Source organism: Acanthochromis polyacanthus, chromosome 23 (genome assembly GCF_021347895.1).
Source record: "Acanthochromis polyacanthus isolate Apoly-LR-REF ecotype Palm Island chromosome 23, KAUST_Apoly_ChrSc, whole genome shotgun sequence".
NCBI lineage: Eukaryota > Metazoa > Chordata > Actinopteri > Pomacentridae > Acanthochromis > Acanthochromis polyacanthus.
This window is the reverse complement of record NC_067135.1, coordinates 551,036-571,958: the sequence shown is the minus strand read 5'-3', so window position 1 is coordinate 571,958 and position 20,923 is coordinate 551,036. Positions and strand designations below refer to the sequence as shown.

The following is a 20,923-nucleotide window of genomic DNA, read 5'->3' as shown; positions in this document are numbered from 1 at the left end:
GAATTTAAAGTTCCGTTGGTGTGTTCAACCAGAAAATGTATGTGTGCGTCAGTGACAGGGGTCAGGCTCTGGAATGGTTTGAAGAAAGATTATAGGCAATGCCCTACTCTGCACAGTTTTTAAAAAAAGTATAAAGAGAGAATTTTTCTGCAATATAGTGTTGAGGAGGGGCATTAAAAATTGTTTAGTTATATAATAACGGATCTGGATGTTGCTAATTGTCACTGTTGTCATTGTTAATTTGAGTTCTAAACTGCATTGTATTGCATTTCTTTTTTTCTTCTTGTTTTTTCTGTTTTTTATATATGACTGCCCTTTATAAAGCATCCTACACTGTATATGGGAAAAGGTGGATTAATGTATGTACACTAATCAAGGTCAAGTTATTGACTGATGTTACAAGTCATTTTCGCCATTTGTAGGTGTTGTTATTTATATTGATTGATGACTTCACCTCTGGACTTCTTTCTTTTTGAAAAAACTGGACTGGGAGGTGCTACGGGCAGCGGTTGGTTGTATGGGGGGTAGGCGTAAATAAGCTTCAGCTTCAGCCTACTCCTTTTTTTTGAGGTGGATATGTATTGAAATGTTGTAAATCTTTAAACTGGGTAATGTAAATTGCTCAAATGAAATAAATCACATCACATAAATCACATCACACTCACACTGAGGATCTGGTCCTAAAGGTTCTGGTACTCACACTGAGGATCTGTTCTGGTCCTAAAGGCAAGGGCGTCAGTTTGTTTTTAAAAGTGGGGGGGTCGGAGACCACAGCACTTTGAGAAAATGTCGAAGAACGGCGGCAAAATGCCACAAGCTGGACTCGAACTCACAACCACCGCACCAAAGGCGGAGGCTCAAGCTGTAGAACTATCGGTACATGCGGGTAGAGGGGTCTGTGGGCCGCTATAGTACTAATTCTCCCGGGCCGAAATTTTGCCCCTGCACGCCTCTGGTCGGAGCTTCCACTTGGCACAGGCGCAAATTTAGCATCTGCGTGTTTTTTTTTTAACCTCACGAAGGTGTGCTGCATGTTTGTGCAACTCTCGGCCGAGTGCGGATGGTGCGTTCAGGAGCGTCGGAATTTTCTATACTGCTGAAAATAACTGGGGTTACAACGGCTTACATGTGAAGAATTTGAATGTGTTGGAGACAAAATGACCCCTGACAAAAAGTGGGGGGGACACGTCCCCACCGTCCCCCCCTAAACTGACGCCTATGCCTAAAGGTTCTAAAGGTTCTGGTACTCACACTGAGGATCTGGTCCCCCTTGCGGAGCTCCCCGCTCAGGTCTGCTGGTCCTCCAGCCAGGATGAAGGAGATGAAGATGCCTTCTCCATCCTCTCCTCCTACGATGTTGAAGCCCAGACCGGTGGTCCCTCTCTGGACGCAGACCCTCCGAGGCTCCCTGGAGTAGTCGTCCTCTCCCAGCATGCCGCGGGGGATGGGAGAGTATCGCCGTGGAGACGGAGGAGGTAGGGCTTGTGGGTAATCACACATGTAGTCCGGTTCCATGTAGGCTGCAGAGACCAGAACACGGGTCAACACCACAACCAAGGTTCTAGACCTCTGACCCACAGACCAGGACCGGGTCACCTGTTATTTGGTTACGGAGGTACAATTAGACTGTAATTAACCTGTTAACGAGGTTATCTGTTAACGAGGTGCAATTAGACTGCTATTAATCTGTACAGTCAAACCATTATTAATGTTAATGAGGTGCAATTAGATCATTATTAATGTTAACGAGGTGCAGTCAAACCATTATTAATGTTAACATGTAACGAGGTACAGTCAGATCATTATTAATGTTAACGAGGTACAATTAGACCATTATTAATGTTAACAAGGTACAGTCAGACCCATGAGGACTGCAGATTGAGTAGACTTAAAGTTTGGAGGTCAGAGCAGTTAGTATCAGAAGGTTAAGGTAACATCTCTACCATCAGAACCTGCTGTTCTGCTGGTCCTGTGATCAGAACCTCAGTGAGCAACCAAACCATCTCAGGTGTACGTACAGCTGGTCAGGTCGGGGGGGCTGTATCGGTCCACAGAGTGGATGTACTGCGAGGTGGGCGTGGCCACCTTCAGGTAGACCACCTCCCCGGTGTTCTTCAGGGCTGCCACGGCGTCTTCGTGCAGGACGTCCTCCAGAGAGACGTGGTTGACCTGCAGGTCAGAGCTGGGGTTAGAACATCATCCTGAAGGTTCTGTTCCAGTCAGCGGACCAGAAGGTCACCTACCGCCAGGATTTTATCTCCGATCTGCAGTCGTCCGTCGCGGTGCGCCGCTCCACCCTCGATGATCTTGGTGACGTAGATGCTGTTGTCTCCAGGAACATGTTGGTTTCCCACACCACCAGCTATACTAAAACCCAGACCTGGACCAGAACCGGGACAGAACTGGTAAGCACTGGAATACTGATCGTCACTGGTTCTGAACCTCCAGCAGTGAGAGTGTGCTGGAACAATTGATGGGTTCTTTACAGCAGCATCAAGGTTCAGAAGCATCTACAGTAATTAGACAACCTCTAAGACATAGACAGGTTCAAACATCTTCTGTAGAACATCCCCATAGGTTCTATTAAGGAGAGCAGCAGAAACCAAGACTTTGTAAATACCTGGAGATCTACAAGGACTCTGACATCAATATTCTGAGATCTGTGGAGGAGTTTTAGCCTTTTAGGCACCAAAGAAGTTCATCAGGAATAAAAACTAGGCAGAAGGAACGTTAAAGGAACATACAGATTCGGACTTTTCTCAGGTTCCCCGTTGTTCTTCAGATTTATAGGGTTCTCCAGAGTTACAGTTCTGTATGTAACATGTCTGTTTACCCTCTAAAAGGCGTGTTTAATGAGCATTCTCAAGGTTCTACACCATCTAGAACCTCAAGAAAATGTTTCTCAAGCTTAGACTTCTAAATTTGGAACATATTTAAATGATTTATATAATATCTCCTAAACAGGTTGTTTGTTATTTCTTTTTAGATTTGACTTAAAATGAAACAGAACAAACATATAAACCAGGAACATTCTGTTAATAACTGAACTGTTTTACCTTTAGGTCCCTTCATCAGTTTGATCTGTGTGATACGTTCACTCGGTGGGCGTCGCCTCAGGACGTAAAGTCTGACCACAGGCCCCGCCTCCTTCAGCGCCTCCACGGCGATGGAGTGAGTGACCTCACGGACGTCAACGTCATTAACGAAAACGATGCTGTCGTTCACCCTGCAGATGGAACCAGACACACTGTTGTAGTGATGTCATAGATGATGTAGTGAAGGGTTCTGATGGTTTAGGTTTAGCTAAGGGTTCTGATAGTTTAGGTTAAGGGTTCTGATGTTGTAGTTGAAGGTTCTAATAGTGTAGTTAAGGGTTCTGATGGTGTAGTTAAAGGTTCTGATGGTGTAGTTAAGGGTTCTGATGCTGTGCTTATGGGTTCTTCTAATGGCTTAGTTGAGGGTTCTGATGTTGTAGTTGAAGGTTCTGATGGTTCTGATGTACCTGAGGCGTCCATCCTGAGCAGCGGCTCCTCCAGGGATGATCTTGGTGATGAAGATGGAAGGGTCGTCTCCAATATGAGGATTATCAGTTCCTCCTGCAATGCTGAAGCCCAGACCAGAGTTTCCCTGAAACACACATTAACACACATAAATACACATTAATACACAGTAACACATACTAACACATTAATACACACATTAACACACATTAATACACACTAACACACACTAATACATACTAACACTCCACCGCACAGTTGTATTAACTGGGGTCAGTGGAAGGACCACACAGGTGTATTAGTGGACTGTACAAGTGTATTAATGGACCATACAGGTGTATTAATGGATCATATAGGTGTATTAATGAACCATGCAGGTGTATTGATGGACCATACAGGTGTATTAATGGATCATACAGGTGTATTAATGAACCATGCAGGTGTATTAATGGATCATACAGGTGTATTAATGGACTGCACAGGTGTATTTACTGGAGTCAGTGGATTGTCTTGACGTACTTGTAAAGACCACATAAATCTCTCCCCCAGTCTAATCGCCACCTTATCACGGTGGAGGGTTTGAGTGTCTCTGTGATCCTGGTGTTGTCTGGGGCATTAGTCCCTGGTAGGGTTTCCCAAGGCTACCTGGTCCTGAGGGAGGGACCAGACTAACAGTGATTCAGAAGACCCCAATGAAAGCATAAAAGGGAGAAGCTGCTAGCTCAACCAGGTTGGGGATACCAGGGCCTTCTCTGGAGCCAGGAATGGGGAGTGGGGGGAGCTCATCAGAGTATATCTAGTAGCCAAGCCTTGAAATCCTGTGGGGCTCTGTCAGGTACAGCCCAAAGAAGAAACACGGAGCCACTGCCCAGTAGACCCACCATCTGCAGGGCCGGAAATCAGGGTCATGTGCTATGTCCACCAGACAGGAGCTAGACTATCCCTGGGGATATGGAACATTACCTCACTGGTGGAGAAGGAACCTGAGCTGGTGGAGGTGGAGTGGTACCGGCTGGATATAGTTGGACTCACTTCCACGCACAGCAAGGGTTCTGGAACCAGAATCCTGGAGAGGGGTTGGACTCTCTCCTTTTCTGGAGTTGCCCAGGGTGAGTGTGGGGAAACTCAGAACCCCCAGCCGAGAACCGTTTTGTTGGAGTTCTCCCTGGTGAACTAGAGGGTCACTTCTCTGAGACTTCATGCTGCATAGGGGAAAACTCTGACTGTTGTCTGTTGTGATGCACCAACAGCAGTTCAGAGTATTCAGCCTTCTTGGAGTCTCTGGGTGGTTCCTGGAAGGAGTACCACCTGGGGACTCCATAGTTCTCCTGGGGAACTTCAATGCTCACATGGGCAATGATGGAGAAACCTGGAGGAGGTGACTGGGAGGAATGGCCTCATCTGAACCTGAGTGGTGTTTTGTTATTGGACTTCTGTGTTAGTCATAGATTGTCCATAACAAACACCATGTTGGAGCAGAAGATTCTCATAAGAGTACCTGGTACCAGAACACCTTAGGTCAAAGGTCCATGATGGACTTCATAGTCGTATCATCAGACCTGCAGCCGTATGTTTCGGACACTCAGGTGAAGAGAGAATAGAGCTGTCAACTGATCTCCACCTGGTGGTGAGTTTGATCTGATGGAAGACTGCTGGACAGACCTGGTAAACCCAAATGTGTAGTGAGGGTGAACTGGGAACATCTGGTGGAGGACCCTGTCTGTGGGGTTTTCAACTCCAACCTCCAGAAGAGTTTCTCCTGCATCCTGGGGGAGGTTGGGGACATGGAGTCTGAGTGGTCCATATTCAAAGCCTCTCTTGAGATGCTGAAGGCTCTGGATATTGTTGGACTGTCTTGGTTGACACATCTCTACAATGTGGCGAGGGAATCAGGTACAATACCTGCGGAGTGGCAGACCGGGGTGGTGGTTCCCATTTTCAAAAAGGGGGACCAGAGAGTGAGTTCCAACTACCGGGGTATCACACTTCTCAGCCTCAGTTTACTCTAGGATGGTGAAAGGGAGGCTCTGACCGATTGTAGAACCTCGGATTCAGGAGGAACAATGTGGATTCCATCCTGGTTGTGGAACAATGGATCAGATCTTTACTCTTGAGGACCTGCTGAGGGGGTCATGTGAATTCAACCTGTCAGTCAACATATGGTTAGTGGATCTGGAGAAGGTCTACGACTGTGTCCCCTGAGGACCTCTGTGGGGGTACTGAGGGAGTATGGGGTACCAGACTCTCTGATACAAACCATTCTGTCCCTGTAGAATCAAATTGAGAGCTGTGTCCACGTACTCAGGACAAAGTCAGAGATGTTTTCAGTGGGTGTTGGACTCCTCCAGGGCTTTCCCTTGTCTCTGATCCTGTTTGTGGTCTTCATGGATCTCAAAGATCAGCCGGGATGAGGAGGGTGTCTGGTTTGGGGACCTCAGGATCACATCTCTGCTTTTTGTAGATGATGTGGTTCTGTTGTTTCCTCAGACTTTCAGCAGCACTGGAGCAGTTTGCAGCTGAGTGTGAAGCGGTGGGGATGTGGATCAGCACCTCCAAGTCTGAGGTCATGGTACTCTGATGGAAACTGGTGGGTTGTTCCCTCTGGGTTGGGGGGGGGGGGGGGGGGGGGGGCGGGGGTTGATTCCCCAAACAAATGAGTTCAAGTATCTCAGGATCTTGTTCATGAGTGATGGAAAATGGAGCATGAGATGGACAGGAAGATTGTTGCAGCGTCAGCAGTAATGAAGGCGTTGTATCAAACCATCGTGGTGAAGATGGAGCTGAGCCTCAAGGAGAAGATCTCAGTTTACCATCCATCTACGTTCCAACCCTCACCTATGGTCATGAGCTCTGGGTAGTGACCCAAAGAATGAGATAATGGATACAAGCGTCTGAAATGAGCTTCCTCTGTAGGGTGTCTGGGCTCAGTCTTAGAGATAGGAGGAGAAGATCAGACATCTGGAGGGAGCTCAGAGTAGAGCTGCTGATCCTTCACCTCTGAAGGAACCAGTGGAGGTGGTTTGGACATCTGATTCAGATGGATGGATGGACTGTATCAGACTGCTGGTGTTTTGTGTGGATGTGTTGAGAACATCTGGAGGTTGTCCACTCGTTCTCCATCCATGGTCTGTCTTTGGTAAATAAAGATCTAAGTCCTGCAGGTGTTTTTGTGGAGAGTGTCAGCAGATGTGATAAACTTTAGGCTGGGCAGGTTTGGTTTCTAAAAGCAGCAGTGAGGAGCTAAAAATAAGCTGCTGATGTCAGCCGGGTGGAGTTTATTTTAGGAGACGTCCGCTTCAGAGCACAGAGTGACACGTTCTAAAAACAGCAGCAGAGTGTAGCAGAGTGCATCTGTGTGCATTCTCACCCTCTCCAAAGTGTATTTTGTGTATATTTTATGTGTGTTTTGTATATATTGTGTGTCTGTGTTGTGTATATATTGTGTAATTTGTGTTTGTGTGTGTCTCACCCTCTCCAGAGTGTATTTTGTGTGTGTTGTGTGTGTGTGTTGTGTGTCTCTTGTGTACATTTGTACCTACAGATTTTAAAGCTAGATCTGGTCTTAGGATTATTCATGTCAGTGTTCAGAGTTTAGTCTCTAAATTGGACATGATAAAGATCTGGGGCCTGTTTCATGAAGCAGGTTTAGTGAAAACTCTGAGTTTCTTAACCCTGAAATGAGGGAAACTCAGAGTTTTCCGTTTCACGAAGCGAGGTAACTTAACCCTGAGACAGAGGGGTAACTCGAGCCTGTTTCACAAAGAGGGGTAACTTAAACTCTGGGTCAGTTACCGCAGTAACAGACTCTATGACTCTAACCTGGTCACCAGCAGGTTTATCTGAGAAAACCTCCAGTTTCTCTCTGTCTCCGCCCTCTTTCAGCCACACGCTGTTTCATTTCCTCATTCATTCAGTCAGTAAGCGAGCGAGTTTTGGCGTAGAACAGCTTTTATTAACGATCCAGTGGATAAAGGAGCAGCATTACTGCACAGATCATTAAATATTCGTCGGTAGATTGTTATCAGACCGAGCATAAATGTTCTCGCATTTCCAGACAATTATCGGTTTGAGCGGTACCGTTTCGTAATCGTTTCAAGTCCATAATCTACATAAACAACCTAATCCGTCCTTACATTTACATTACCAACCAGTCATGCTCTCACATCCAGCAGATATTGTGTGTTGCTGCGGTTCTTTGCAAATGAAAGTTTTTATATGATGTCAGAGATGCAGAGTAAGACAACTGTATGGAGGACAGTCAGAAAAGTTTTCCTGGCTCTGAAACGACTTTTACCATCATTGTGGACATAAACCTGTCAGAGCATCAAGGAGGATCCACAGGATTGCAGGTGAATGATGTAGAGATCTGTTACATTCATTTTAAATCATATTCTGTTAATGACATTGTGCTGCAGCCTCAGACTGGGATCAGTCATTTTAATTTCTTTTAGGATTTCCCAGTGTGATTGGCTGCATAGATGCACACACATCCCATCACAGCTCCCTCACATCATGAACAGGAAGTCCATTCACAGCATAAATGTGCAGGTAGGCTACAGGTAGACTGACTACTGTTTCTAAATGTTAAAGACTGCATCATAGTTCTACATCTGTCATTCTCTGCACTGTCCAGATCATATGTGATGCTGCATACATCATTTCTAATGTGGAGGCCACGTGGTCTGGGTCTGTTCATGACTCCAGGATTTATGGAGAGTCTAACCTGAGCAACAGACTGCAGCGTGGTCAGCAGCATAAAGATTTTCACAATAGAATTCTCTTGTCTCCCTCCTTTAATATACTCTGATGTATCCACTATACATTACAGGAGAGTTTGATGGCCTTCTGCTGGGTGACAGGGGTTACCATGACAACCCAGGCTGATGACCTCATACCCTGACCCTGAACCAGGCCCCCAACAGAACTTCAACCGGACTCACTGCAGGACCAGAGCCCGGGTGGAGATGACCATAGGCCTGCTGAAAGCCCGTTTCCAGAGCCTACGTCTCCTCAGGGTGACCCCTGAGAGGGCCTGTGATATTACTGTGGCATGTGTTGTTCTTCATAATATTACCACTATTAGAGGAGAGCAACACCCTGCCCTACAAACTGAAGACCCAGATGATGAGCCCATCCACCTGCAGCTATCCAGGACAGCAGAGCAGTCAGAGACACCGTATGCAATAATCACTTTAGAGTTGAAGTCTCCATCATCACCACCACAGCAAATAAAGACATGATACACATTTCATTTGCTCTTCTTTATTTCCTACAAATAAAGAGATAGTTCAGTTCATGTTCCAGTAGTTAACATAATTCACCTGTAATTCATCTTAAGCTGCTGCCCCACGAGATTTCACCTAAATGAAATAACTTAATATTCTACCATTCAGACAGTTATTCCCTGTAATATTATTACGATTACAAAGGACTACATTTAAACTTACGCATTGATCCGGGCTGTTCTCCACGCCGTCTCTCTCTCTTTTGCAGCTGCAGCGGTGTTGCACTTCTTTCTAAAAACGTGTTCAAACTCGCCATATGAGCGCGTTAAAAACTTCCAGTTCAAAAACGCAGCTTTTCGCTTCCCCGTTTCCATGGTGACTCGTCGAATCGGGGTTCCATTGATGCTGTCTTTTCAGAGTTGTGGTGCACGCGCTTAACTCCGAGTGAAACTATTCCGAGTTGATTAAACCAACTCAAATCAGCCGTTGTGAAACCGAAAACTCGGAGTTTTCTATCTCAGAGTAGATCAACTCAGAGTTGAGGATTAAACTCAGAGTTTGTTAAACCTGCTTCGTGAAACAGGCCCCTGGATAGACTCAACAAATGCTGATATTGTAGTCTTATCTGAAACTTGGCTTGAACAATCTGTCCATGATGAAGATATTTACATTAAAGGATATAATGTCTTTCGAACTGATTGACAAAGAAAAGGTGGTGGAGTGGCCATATATATATTCAGCAGAACTTTGATGTTAAATTAGTGCTCTCTGAGTCAGAAAATAAAGAACTTGAACTATTAGCACCTGAAATCAAATTGTCTAGAAATCACCATATTCCTAATAGAAAGCCTCGTTTTGTTGAAAAACATAATATAAAACTATTTGAGATGCCTGCTTTTCTGCATGACTTCTACCTTTTTGATTGGGATAGAACTGCTCTTACTGATGAAGTTCAACTGGCCTGGAAATATTTCCACAAAAGCTTCTTTTGCGTATAGTGAATAAACATGCCTCTTTCCGTAAATGTAGAGTTGAAGGATGTGATAATCCTTGGTTTACAACAGACCTGTCAGATTTAATGCATGAACATAATGCTGCTTGGGCCAGGACACATAAAACAGGACTAGAAGTGGACTGGCTGAATTTTAGACAATTAAGAAATAAATTTACTTCTGTCCTTAGGAAAGCTAAATCAGAATTTTATTTTTCCAAAACAGAAAGCCTCAAAAACTTTAAGAATTTCTGGAAGACCATCAGATCTTAGTCTGCTCGCTGTAAATCAGTCAATCTTCCACCTAGTATACCTGTTTATGGTCTCAGAGTGACAGAGGAGAAACGTTGAATAAATAGTCATTTTATTTTCCTCCGGTTTTCGATATAATACTGACAGTACTACTGAAGTATCACTTACACCTGAAATAGCCAATGACAGTACTCGGGTTTTTAACTTTACTCCCTTTACCACAACAGAGGTCATGAGGGCTCTAAAAGAACTGAATCCTACAAAACCAGCTGGCTCTGATAACATGGAACCGTTCTTCCTAAAGCTGGCAGCTGAAATTATAGCTAGACCACTGTGCCACATTTTTAACCTTACTTTGACTTCAAATGAAATCCCTTTGGACTGGAGGTCTGCTCCTGTTATCTCCATCCTAAAAGGAGGTGACCTTAGTATTTTAAACAATTACAGACCGATATCTAAACTCTCTGTTCTGGCAAAGGAGCTTGAATCCCTGGTCAGTGGACAGCTAAAAGAATTTCTAGCCACCAACTCTGTTTTGTCACCATTTCAGTCAGGGTGTCACAAAAATCACAGTACTGTAACTGCTGCCATGAAGGTCATAAATGACATAGCTGAAGCCATAGGCGTCAGTTTAGGGGGACGGTGGGGACGTGTCCCCCCACTTTTTGTCAGGGGTCATTTTGTCTCCAACACATTCAAATTCTTCACATGTAAGCCGTTGTAAACCCAGTTATTTTCAGTAGTATAGAAAATTCCAACGCTCCTGAACGCACCATCCGCACTCGGCCGAGAGTTTCACAGACATGCAGCACACCTTCGTGAGGTTAAAAAAAAACAAAAAAACGCGCAGATGCTAAATTTGCGCCTGTGCCAAGTGGAAGCTTGCAGGGGCAAAATTTCGGCCCGGGAGAATTAGTACTATAACGGCCCACAGACCTCTTTACCCGCATGTACCGATAGCTCAACAACTTGAGCCTCCGCTTTTGGTGTGGTGGTTGTGAGTTCGAGTCCAGCTTGCGGCATTTGGCCGCCATTCTTTGACATTTTCTCAAAGTGCTGTGGTCTCCATCCTCCCACTTTTAAAAACAAACTGACGCCCTTGGCTGAAGCTCTTGACAAGAAGCACTGCTGTTTGTTCCTTTTATGGACTTTTCAGAGGTGTTTGACACTGTTGATCATGTTCCTTTAATCAAACGTCTCTCAGCTATAAGTCTTTCTCAACAAGCAGTTGGGTGGTTTCCAGATTATCTTCCCAGCAGAACCCAGGCTGTTCAGAAGGAGGGCTTTTCCTCTCAAGTATTGCAAGTGAGAAAGGGCGTCCCTCAAGGTTCTGTGCTGGGTCCATTATTATTCACTATTTACATAAATAATCCTAGTCAGAATATTCCAAACTCAGCTTTTCATTTCTATGCTGATGACACCGTCTTATATTATGTCATACTGAGCAGCACCCACTCCTGCTGAGGCCTTTCAGGATTTACAACTTGTGTTTGATAGTCTACAGGAACAACTTTGTCATCTGCAACTTGTTTTAAATGCAGAAAAAACAAAACGTGTGTTCTTTACTAATTCAAAAACTGCCTGATCAGCACTGTCCGGAAACATTTTTACAAGAAATGGTCAACAAATAGAGTTGGTGTCTACTTTTAAATATCTAGGATTTTTAATTGACGACCGTTTGTCTTTTAAGGAGCACATTCAGTATATGGTAAAAAAAAAAAAAGAATCTCTTATTAGGATTTTATTACAGAAACAATACTTGCTTTTCCATTTGTGTGAAACAGAAATTGGTAGAAACAACCTTTTTGCCTGTTATTGACTATGGAGATGTGTTGTATCTGAAGGCTTCTGCTAGCTGTCTTAGCATGCTGGATCGTGTGTACCATGGGGTGCTGAGATTTATATTCAGATATGGTCCCCTTACTCAACATTGTGAGCTCTATTCTAAAGTAAACTGGATGTCTTGAAGTGCACGACGTCTCAGTCCCTGGTATGTGTTTATTTACAGAACCATTCTGGGTATTGTTCCTTCCTGTTTGTCTTGTCTTTTAACAAGGAAAAACAGAAGTCCAATCTCCCATCTATGGATATTCTGCAGTTTGTTGTCCCCAAAGTAAGATCTGAGCTGGACCAGAAAGCATTTAGGTTTTCTGCACCTGATGAATTTTATCTGTTGTTTACTGTTTTTAATGTGACCATGCTGCTGCCCTCTTGGCCAGGTCTCCCTTGTAAAGGAGATCTCTGATCTCAATGGGACTAACCTGGTTCAGTAAATGCTAAATAAATTTTTTCTCACCCTCTCCAGAGTGTATTTTGTGTCTGTTTGGTGTATATATTGTATATTTTTTGTGTCTGTTGTGTATATTTTGTGTATGTTGTGTGTCTCACCCTCTCCAGAGTGATCTCTTCATACTCCAGCTCTCCCTCGGATCCGTTCATCTGTAAAAACACGAAGGGTTAAACTCACATCCCAGCATCTCTCTGCTCGTCACCACGGAAACTCCATGGTAACAGGTGTTGAGCCCTCAAGGGGCCAGTTGCCATGGCAACTGCAGCCGTAGCCATGGCGACCACCTCTCATCATCTCCTCCACATATTCATCGGGGCTACAGGACAGCTATTACGTCACTTCCTGTGGAGAAGATGATGATGATGGTTTCAGAACTGAAGGGAAGAAAGTTGGAATCTGGACAACTTTGATTCAAAGTAGAAATATAAGTAAAACATCTGGAGACGTTAACGTGTCTGAGAGTTTACAAGTTATAATCTGGAGAACCTGGAATCTAAATCTAAATAAAATTAAAACATGTTAAAGTCTCTGAGAGTATAAAGTTTGAATCTGGCCAACTTTTATTGAAATAAAATATAAATAATCTAAAACATCTGGAGATGGTCTGAACCCATCCACATTCTGCATTAACCCTAAAACCAGCTCTGGTTTCTGAAACCCTCCAGACTCCACTGAGCAGACAGAACCTGTCCAACACAAAGTCTCCTCAGATTCTCCTACGGGCCTTGGACACATCGTCTGACCTGCAGGTCCAAGAAATAAACCAAATCTGAGTTTAAAACATAACCCTCAGTCTGAAGGACCAGCAGCTGCTCAGAACATCAAACCATGAAGGTAGAAGTTCTGCTCAGCACCTTCTGAACTGAACCAGGTGGACGCCAAACAGATTAAATAAATCAAGGTTTCCATGGAGACCTTCAGTCTAGTTGTCCAGCTGCTCTTCTAAGAGTTCTTCTTGATCTTCTGACAGGTAGTTTATGAAGCTCTGGTTCAGACGTTTCTGCTGTTGTGGATCCTGAAACTTCAACAGGGAGCGTTCTCTTGTAACTCATGGAGTTCCTCAAGGCTCCGTCTTGGAATCCAGCTGCAGATCTTCTCCAAGGTTTAGTTCCAACAGCTGGTCACAAACACCACATCTATTTTTGAGGAGCAGCTGAAGAAGTCAAGGTGTGGATCAGGAACTCAGCTGTAATGGTTAACGGCTGATGTTCCTCAGAGCTGATGTTCTCTAAGGAACGTTCTACTGATGGGACAGAAGAACTTTCTGGACAAAAACCAACCTTTTAGAGATCACATGTCAGCACTTCTTTGGTTCACGGTTCTTCAGGTCCATCTGTTCTTCAGGTCCATGAGTTCTTCAGGTCCATCTGTTCTTCAGGTCCATGAGTTCTTCAGGTCCATGTGTTCTTCAGGTCCATGAGTTCTTCAGGTCCATGTGTTCTTCAGGTCCATCTGTTCTTCAGGTCCATGTGTTCTTCAGGTCCATGAGTTCTTCAGGACGTTGGGTTCTTCAAGTCCATGTTCTGATGTTCTGGTTAGAATTTATTCAGTCATCTGTGATATCCATCAAGTCTTTTCTTGAAATCATTCTGTTCTTTATGTAGTTTAGTGTATTTTAACATCTTCAGTATTTTATCATTTCAGACATTTTCTGCTCTTTGAGTCAGTTTGAATTCATTTAGAACGTTAGTACACCGTCATCCCACACATCTGGAGAGTCTCTTTAATCACCTGTCTGTCTCTCTGTCTGTCTGTCTGTCTGTCTGTCTTTCTCTCTACCTCTCTCTGTCTCTCTCTCTCTCTCTGTCTATGTGAGCAGCAGCTCCAGTAGTTATATAGCAGGGAGGTCTACTGAGAGTTGGAGAATAATTAAAGCTCTTTGTCTCCCAGGACTCTGAGTCTGTCTCCAGCACTGTTGGAGAACAGAACAGGACCACCAGGTTCTACGTGATGTTCTCCACAGCAGCAGACAGGAACAGAACATTTGATTGAAATATATCCACACTGAAATACACGCAGAGACCAGACAGGAAGTGGATCCTCTGACCAACGTTCAACCCTCGGAAGGTCTCATTTAACTCACTGTAGATCATTTTGAAGTCCTGCAGCTCTGTGGAATCAGAACACCATGAAGATGGAGAGAGAACTCAGAACATCTTCTGTCAGGAGGACTCAGAATGATGGAAACCAGAAAAAAGAACCATTTATTTGATTATTTATTTTACTAAAACACTAAAACATGGAACCACCATGTTTCTCCTTAGATGTTAAACCTGAACTAACGGTGTCTCCTCAGACTTCTGTGGAGGTTCAGTCATCCAGATCCTGGTGATGGACCTGGATGACATTTCTAGAAACGTCTTCCAGAATCTCCTGTTGGTTTCTCCTGAAGTTCCTATCATCTCCTCATACTGTAGATGTTTTTCTGTCTCCAGATGTTTCCTCTCTACTCTGCTCATCGTCTGTAGAATATGTTCCACCATGCTGGATGGATCTCCATCTACTAGAAGATGTTCCACCATGCTGGATGGATCTCCAACTACTAGAAGATGTTCCACCATGCTGGATGGATCTCCATCTACTAGAAGATGTTCCACCATGCTGGATGGATCTCCAACTACTAGAAGATGTTCCACCATGCTGGATGGATCTCCATCTACTAGAAGATGTTCCACCATGCTGGATGGATCTCCATCTACTAGAAGATGTTCCACCATGCTGGATGGATCTCCATCTACTAGAAGATGTTCCACCATGCTGGATGGATCTCCAACTACTAGAAGATGTTCCACCATGCTGGATGGATCTCCAACTACTAGAAGATGTTCCACCATGCTGGATGGATCTCCATCTACTAGAAGGTGTTCCACCATGCTCAATGGATCTCCAACTACTAGAAGATGTTCCACCATGCTGGATGGATCTCCATCTACTAGAAGATGTTCCACCATGCTGGATGGATCTCCATCTACTAGAAGATGTTCCACCATGCTGGATGGATCTCCAACTACTAGAAGATGTTCCACCATGCTGGATGGATCTCCAACTACTAGAAGATGTTCCACCATGCTGGATGGATCTCCAACTACTAGAAGATGTTCCACCATGCTGGATGGATCTCCAACTACTAGAAGATGTTCCACCATGCTGGATGGATCTCCATCTACTGGAAGATGTTCCACCATGCTGGATGGATCTCCATCTACTAGAAGATGTTCCACCATGCTGGATGGATCTCCATCTACTAGAAGATGTTCCACCATGCTGGATGGATCTCCAACTACTAGAAGATTTTCCACCATGCTGGATGGATCTCCAATTACTAGAAGATGTTCTTCCATGCTGATCTCCAACACCCTGCTCCTCTTTTCACCATTTCTGCTGCATTTATTTTATTGGTTTTCTTCTCAGTCTCTCTGAGGAACCACTGCCTGAAGTTCAACCTGAACTCCAAACACATAGAATAAAAAGCTTTTCATGAATTTTTATCATTTAAAGTCAGGTTTGGTTTCTTTTCTCGAGGGAACATCACAGATGGTGTGTTCAAGGACAGTCAGAAGGTTGAAAAGTTGATCATTCTATCTATCTTCTGACTGAGTTCAGAGGGTTAAAGGCTGTAAAATAACACGAACATTGAACAATCTTCTAAAATAGAAATCACAGAACCTTCACTCTGGTTTTATTTTATAACTCTTTTTAAACCATCTTGTCTCTAAGTTGCTTCTCTCTTCAGTTTACGCTACAAATCATCTGTTTCAAGTTCAGGAAAAGATGAATGTTTGGTTCAATGACACAGCAGCTTCTAAGATCTCCTTCACAAGAACATCTCTGAGGAACATCTTCCTCTTCATAAAAATAATCAGTTAGACATTAGTCTGTGAAGACACGACATATGGTAGGGGGTTAAAGGCTGGAGGTACAGGTCCATCTAAGGTCCAACAAGATGTTCTACAGCTGAACTAAAGGATGTTCTACAGCTGAACTAAAGGACGTTCTACAGCTGAAGTAAAGGATGTTCCACAGCTGAGCAGGTCACAGTGAAGTCACTATCTATGGATAAGTTGTGTTTATTTTGGACTTTATGTCCATGATTAAGGTTCCATCAACAGTCAGAACCTCCAGATACATCACCAGCTCTGACTGGAAGAAGACAAAGGAACCAACACCTGGAATCTCTGATCACCTCAGTCCCACCACAGGTTGAGGAGGCTGCTTCATGAGATCTACTCTGAGGTCTACGTTCTCCTCTATGTCATGTTCCTGTAGCTGCAGATGTTCTCCTGCTTCGCCACATGAACATAAGTCATTATCAACCGTCTGACCCAAAACCAGGTTTAAAACACGTCATCTTCAAAAAATGAGAAATAATCAGAAACTGTAAAAGAACACAAAATTATCAACTTTTTGACAGTCCTTGAACACACCATTTATGACGTTCCCTCAAGAAAATGAACCAAATCTGAGTTAGAAGTTTGGAGATTCTATAAAATCCAAAACTTTCCTCCTGGTTCTGGTTCTCAAGGACCAACTCCGATTCAGAGAGTTTCAGGTTGAACTGCAGGAAGTGTTTCCTCAGAAAGACTGAGAGGGAAACCAGTGAAACACCTCAAGATGTTCTGGTTCCACAGAGATGGAGGACTTCATGATCCACAGTGGGTTAATCTGATCCACAGTGGTTTATAGTGATCCACGATGGTTTATAATGATCCACGGTGGGTTATAGTGATCCACAGTGGGTTATAATGATCCACGGTGGGTTATAGTGATCCACGGTGGGTTAAAGTGATCCACAGTGTGTTATAGTGATCCGATCTGATGGAAGATGGAGTTCATTAAAGGCTTTACTCAGCCTCCGGTCTCTGTGGAACATCTGGAGCTGAACCAGATGTTTCCACCTTTCAAACATCACTAACAACCAAGTTCTGGTTTCTCAGGGAGGTCACCACCCTTAGCCTGCTTCAGGCTCCGCCCCCTCCTCCAAGGAGCCAATCACAGGCTAACAAGCAGTAAGACGAGGCCAATGAGAGTGTCTCTACCATCCCCCTGGACCCGTGGACAGACAACACAGAAGACAAGAAAAAGGAGTCAAAAGACAACAGCAGAGGGAATGAAAACAAGAAATACAAGAAAAAAACAAGAAAAATGAGACAGAAGCAAGAACTAACAACAGCAAGACAGAGAAGAAGCCGGAGTCACACAGAGACCCAGAGACAGAAAACCTCCAACACGAAGATGTGAAACACTCGGACCACAAACAACCCAGAAACATCCCAGAAACATTCCAGAAACATCCCAGGTTTCCCAGCAGCAGCAGCCCAGGCTCCACCCCCTCCTCATGGACCAATCGCAGCCTAACGAGCCCTATAAACCAGCAGTCCAAGCTCCGCCCCCTCCTCATGGACCAATCCAAGCCTAATGAGCCCTATAAACCAGCAGTCCAAGCTCCACCCCCTCCTCATGGACCAATCGCAGCCTAACGAGCCCTATAAAGCAGCAGCCCAGGCTCCGCCCCTTCCTCATGGATCAATCCCAGCCTAATGAGCCCGATAAACCAGCAGCCCAGGCTCCGCCCCCTCCTCATGGACCAATCCCAGCCTAATGAGCCCTGTAAAGCAGCTCTTACCATCATCCTCTGCCGCTGCCTCTTGGCTCTCCTCACGTTGTTGATGAATCTGCGGCCCATCTTCTTGGCGTACCACACCGACACAAACATCCCTGGAGCTCTGCAGCGTTACATAAAGGCCCCGACCATGAATAATTCATCAACACACGCTGCTCGTTAAGCTCGTTAGCTGCCGCGACAACCTAACGACCAGCACACGCATGACGGATGGCTGGAAGACACACGGACCAACACGGACGACCTGATGAAGGAGAGAAATGTGAAAAGATGTGGACATCCGTCATCCCTCCTTCCTCCTCCGCTCGATCGTCCAAACACCCCTCTCTCTCTCTCTACACGCTCCACTGCTCTCTCTCTCCAATACATGTCTATGTCGCTCAACCACTCCTCCCTCTAGGAAGGAATCCCCTCCCCCCTGTGATGTCACTGCTGAGGGGGGAGGGGGAGAGAGGTAGAAAGAGCGAGGTAGAGAGAGAGGGAGATAGAGAGGGAGAGAAAGAGAGATAGAGAGATAGAGAGATAGAGAGAGAGAGAGGGAGACAGAGAGAGAGAGGGAGAGAGTGTTGCTATGGTTACACTCCCTCCCCATCTCATGACCCTCCTCACCGTTGCTATGGCAACAGCCAGCCAAAACAGCAATGAGAATCCATCACATTCAGATAGAGTTCAGCCCACACTGTGTAATAGTGTGTAATAGTGTGTTGTAGTGTGTTGTAGTGTGTGATAGTGTGTTATTGTGTGTAATAGTATGTAATAGTGTGTAATAGTGCGTTGTAGTGTGTAATAGTGTGTTATTGTGTGTAATAGTATGGAATAGTGTGTAATAGTGCGTTGTAGTGTGTTATAGTGTGTTATAGTGTGTAATAGTATGTAATAGTGTGTAATAGTGTGTTATTGTGTGTAATAGTATGTAATAGTGTGTAATAGTGTGTAATAGTGTGTTATTGTGTGTAATAGTATGTAATAGTGTGTAATAGGGTGTTATTGTGTGTAATAGTATGTAATAGTGTGTTATAGTGTGTAATAGTGTGTAATAGTGTGTTATTGTGTGTAATAGTGTGTAATAGTGTGTTGTAGTGTGTAATAGTGTGTTATTGTGTGTAATAGTATGTAATAGTGCGTTGTAGTGTGTTATAGTGTGTTATAGTGTGTAATAGTATGTAATAGTGTGTAATAGTGTGTTATAGTGTGTAATAGTGTGTTATAGTGTGCTATAGTGTGTTGTAGTGTGTAATAGTGTGTAATAGTGTGTTATTGTGTGTAATAGTGTGTAATAGTGTGTTATTGTGTGTAATAGTGTGTAATAGTGTGTTATTGTGTGTAATAGTATGTAATAGTGCGTTGTAGTGTGTTATAGTGTGTAATAGTGTGCAATAGTGCGTTGTAGTGTGTTATAGTGTGTTATAGTGTGTAATAGTATGTAATAGTGTGTAATAGTGTGTTATTGTGTGTAATAGTATGTAATAGTGTGTAATAGTGTGTAATAGTGTGTTATTGTGTGTAATAGTATGTAATAGTGTGTAATAGTGTGTAATAGTGTGTTATTGTGTGTAATAGTATGTAATAGTGTGTAATAGGGTGTTATTGTGTGTAATAGTATGTAATAGTGTGTAATAGTGTGTTATAGTGTGTAATAGTGTGTAATAGTGTGTTATTGTGTGTAATAGTGTGTAATAGTGTGTTGTAGTGTGTAATAGTGTGTTATTGTGTGTAATAGTATGTAATAGTGCGTTGTAGTGTGTTATAGTGTGTAATAGTGTGTAATAGTGTGTTATAGTGTGTAATAGTGTGTTATAGTGTGCTATAGTGTGTTGTAGTGTGTAATAGTGTGTAATAGTGTGTTATTGTGTGTAATAGTGTGTAATAGTGTGTTATTGTGTGTAATAGTATGTAATAGTGCGTTGTAGTGTGTTATAGTGTGTAATAGTGTGCAATAGTGCGTTGTAGTGTGTTATAGTGTGTTATAGTGTGTAATAGTATGTAATAGTGTGTAATAGTGTGTTATAGTGTGTAATAGTGTGTTATAGTGTGTTATAGTGTGTAATAGTATGTAATAGTGCGTTGTAGTGTGTTATATATATATATAGTGTGTAGTGTGAATCTTTAGAATTCTTCACTCCTATATGTCTCTCTGAACTCATTTCAACAGTTTCTACATCCAAACCATCAACATGTCTTTTAGATCCTATCCCAACTAGACTCTTCAAGGAGATTTTACCTTTAATTAATTCTTCAATGTTAGATCTGATTAATCTCTCTCTAGTAACAGGCTATGTACCACAGGCTTTTAAGGTTGCTGTCATCAAACCTTTGCTTAAAAAGCCCACTTTAGATCCAGATGTGTTAGCTAACTATAGACCGATATCCAACCTACCATTTCTCTCTAAAATTCTGGAAAGAACAGTTGCAAATCAATTATGTGAACACTTAGGAATAATTTGTTTGAAATGTTTCAGTCAGGCTTCAGAGTGCATCATAGCACAGAAACAGCTCTAGTGAAAGTTACTAATGACCTTCTCATAGCATCAGATAATGGACTAGTCTCTATACTTGTTTTGTTAGATCTTAGTGCAGCGTTTGACACAATCGACCACAACATTTTATTACAGCGTCTAGAACATTCAATTGGCATTAAAGGGACAGCACTGGACTGGTTTAAATCCTACTTATCAGATAGGTTCCAGTTTGTGCATGTCAACAATAACTCTTCTGAGCATACTAAAGTTAATCATGGAGTTCCTCAGGGTTCTGTCTTAGGACCGATACTTTTCACATTATACATGCTTCCTTTAGGCAATATTATTAGGAAGCATTATATTAACTTCCATTGTTATGCAGATGACACACAACTGTATTTATCTATGAAGCCAGATGAAACTGATCAGTTAGCTAGACTGCAAGATTGTCTTAAGGACATTAAAACCTGGATGACTTTTAACTTCCTACTGCTAAATTCAGACAAAACTGAAGTCATTGTATTTGGCCCCAAACATCTTAGAAACTCGCTTTCAAAGCAAATAGTTACTCTGGACGGCATCACAT

At 43.4% G+C, this 20,923-nt stretch overlaps 1 protein-coding gene across 5 annotated transcripts in view; it reads right to left on the bottom strand.

Annotated features, from left to right (window-relative positions):
• LOC110968805 (disks large homolog 4-like) overlaps window positions 1-20,923 on the bottom strand; it is a 39,683-nt gene that overhangs the window by 11,672 nt on the left and 7,088 nt on the right. For 2 of the 5 annotated variants that reach the window (XR_007939774.1, XM_051944001.1), the window contains exons 1-7: window positions 17,882-18,248; window positions 12,357-12,407; window positions 3,503-3,627; window positions 3,057-3,226; window positions 2,244-2,380; window positions 2,019-2,169; window positions 1,252-1,520 (exon numbers count right to left, since the gene is read on the bottom strand). Coding sequence is in view for 4 of the 5 variants with exons in the window: in XM_051944001.1 (XP_051799961.1) it covers window positions 1,252-1,520; window positions 2,019-2,169; window positions 2,244-2,380; window positions 3,057-3,226; window positions 3,503-3,627; window positions 12,357-12,407; window positions 17,882-17,971 (993 nt within the window). In the remaining variant the exon portion in view is untranslated. Of the gene's footprint in view, window positions 1-1,251; window positions 1,521-2,018; window positions 2,170-2,243; window positions 2,381-3,056; window positions 3,227-3,502; window positions 3,628-6,969; window positions 7,045-12,356; window positions 12,408-17,881; window positions 18,249-20,923 lie in introns of those variants that run through there. The other 3 variants (XM_051943999.1, XM_051944000.1, XM_051944002.1) reach the window with 3 other exon arrangements.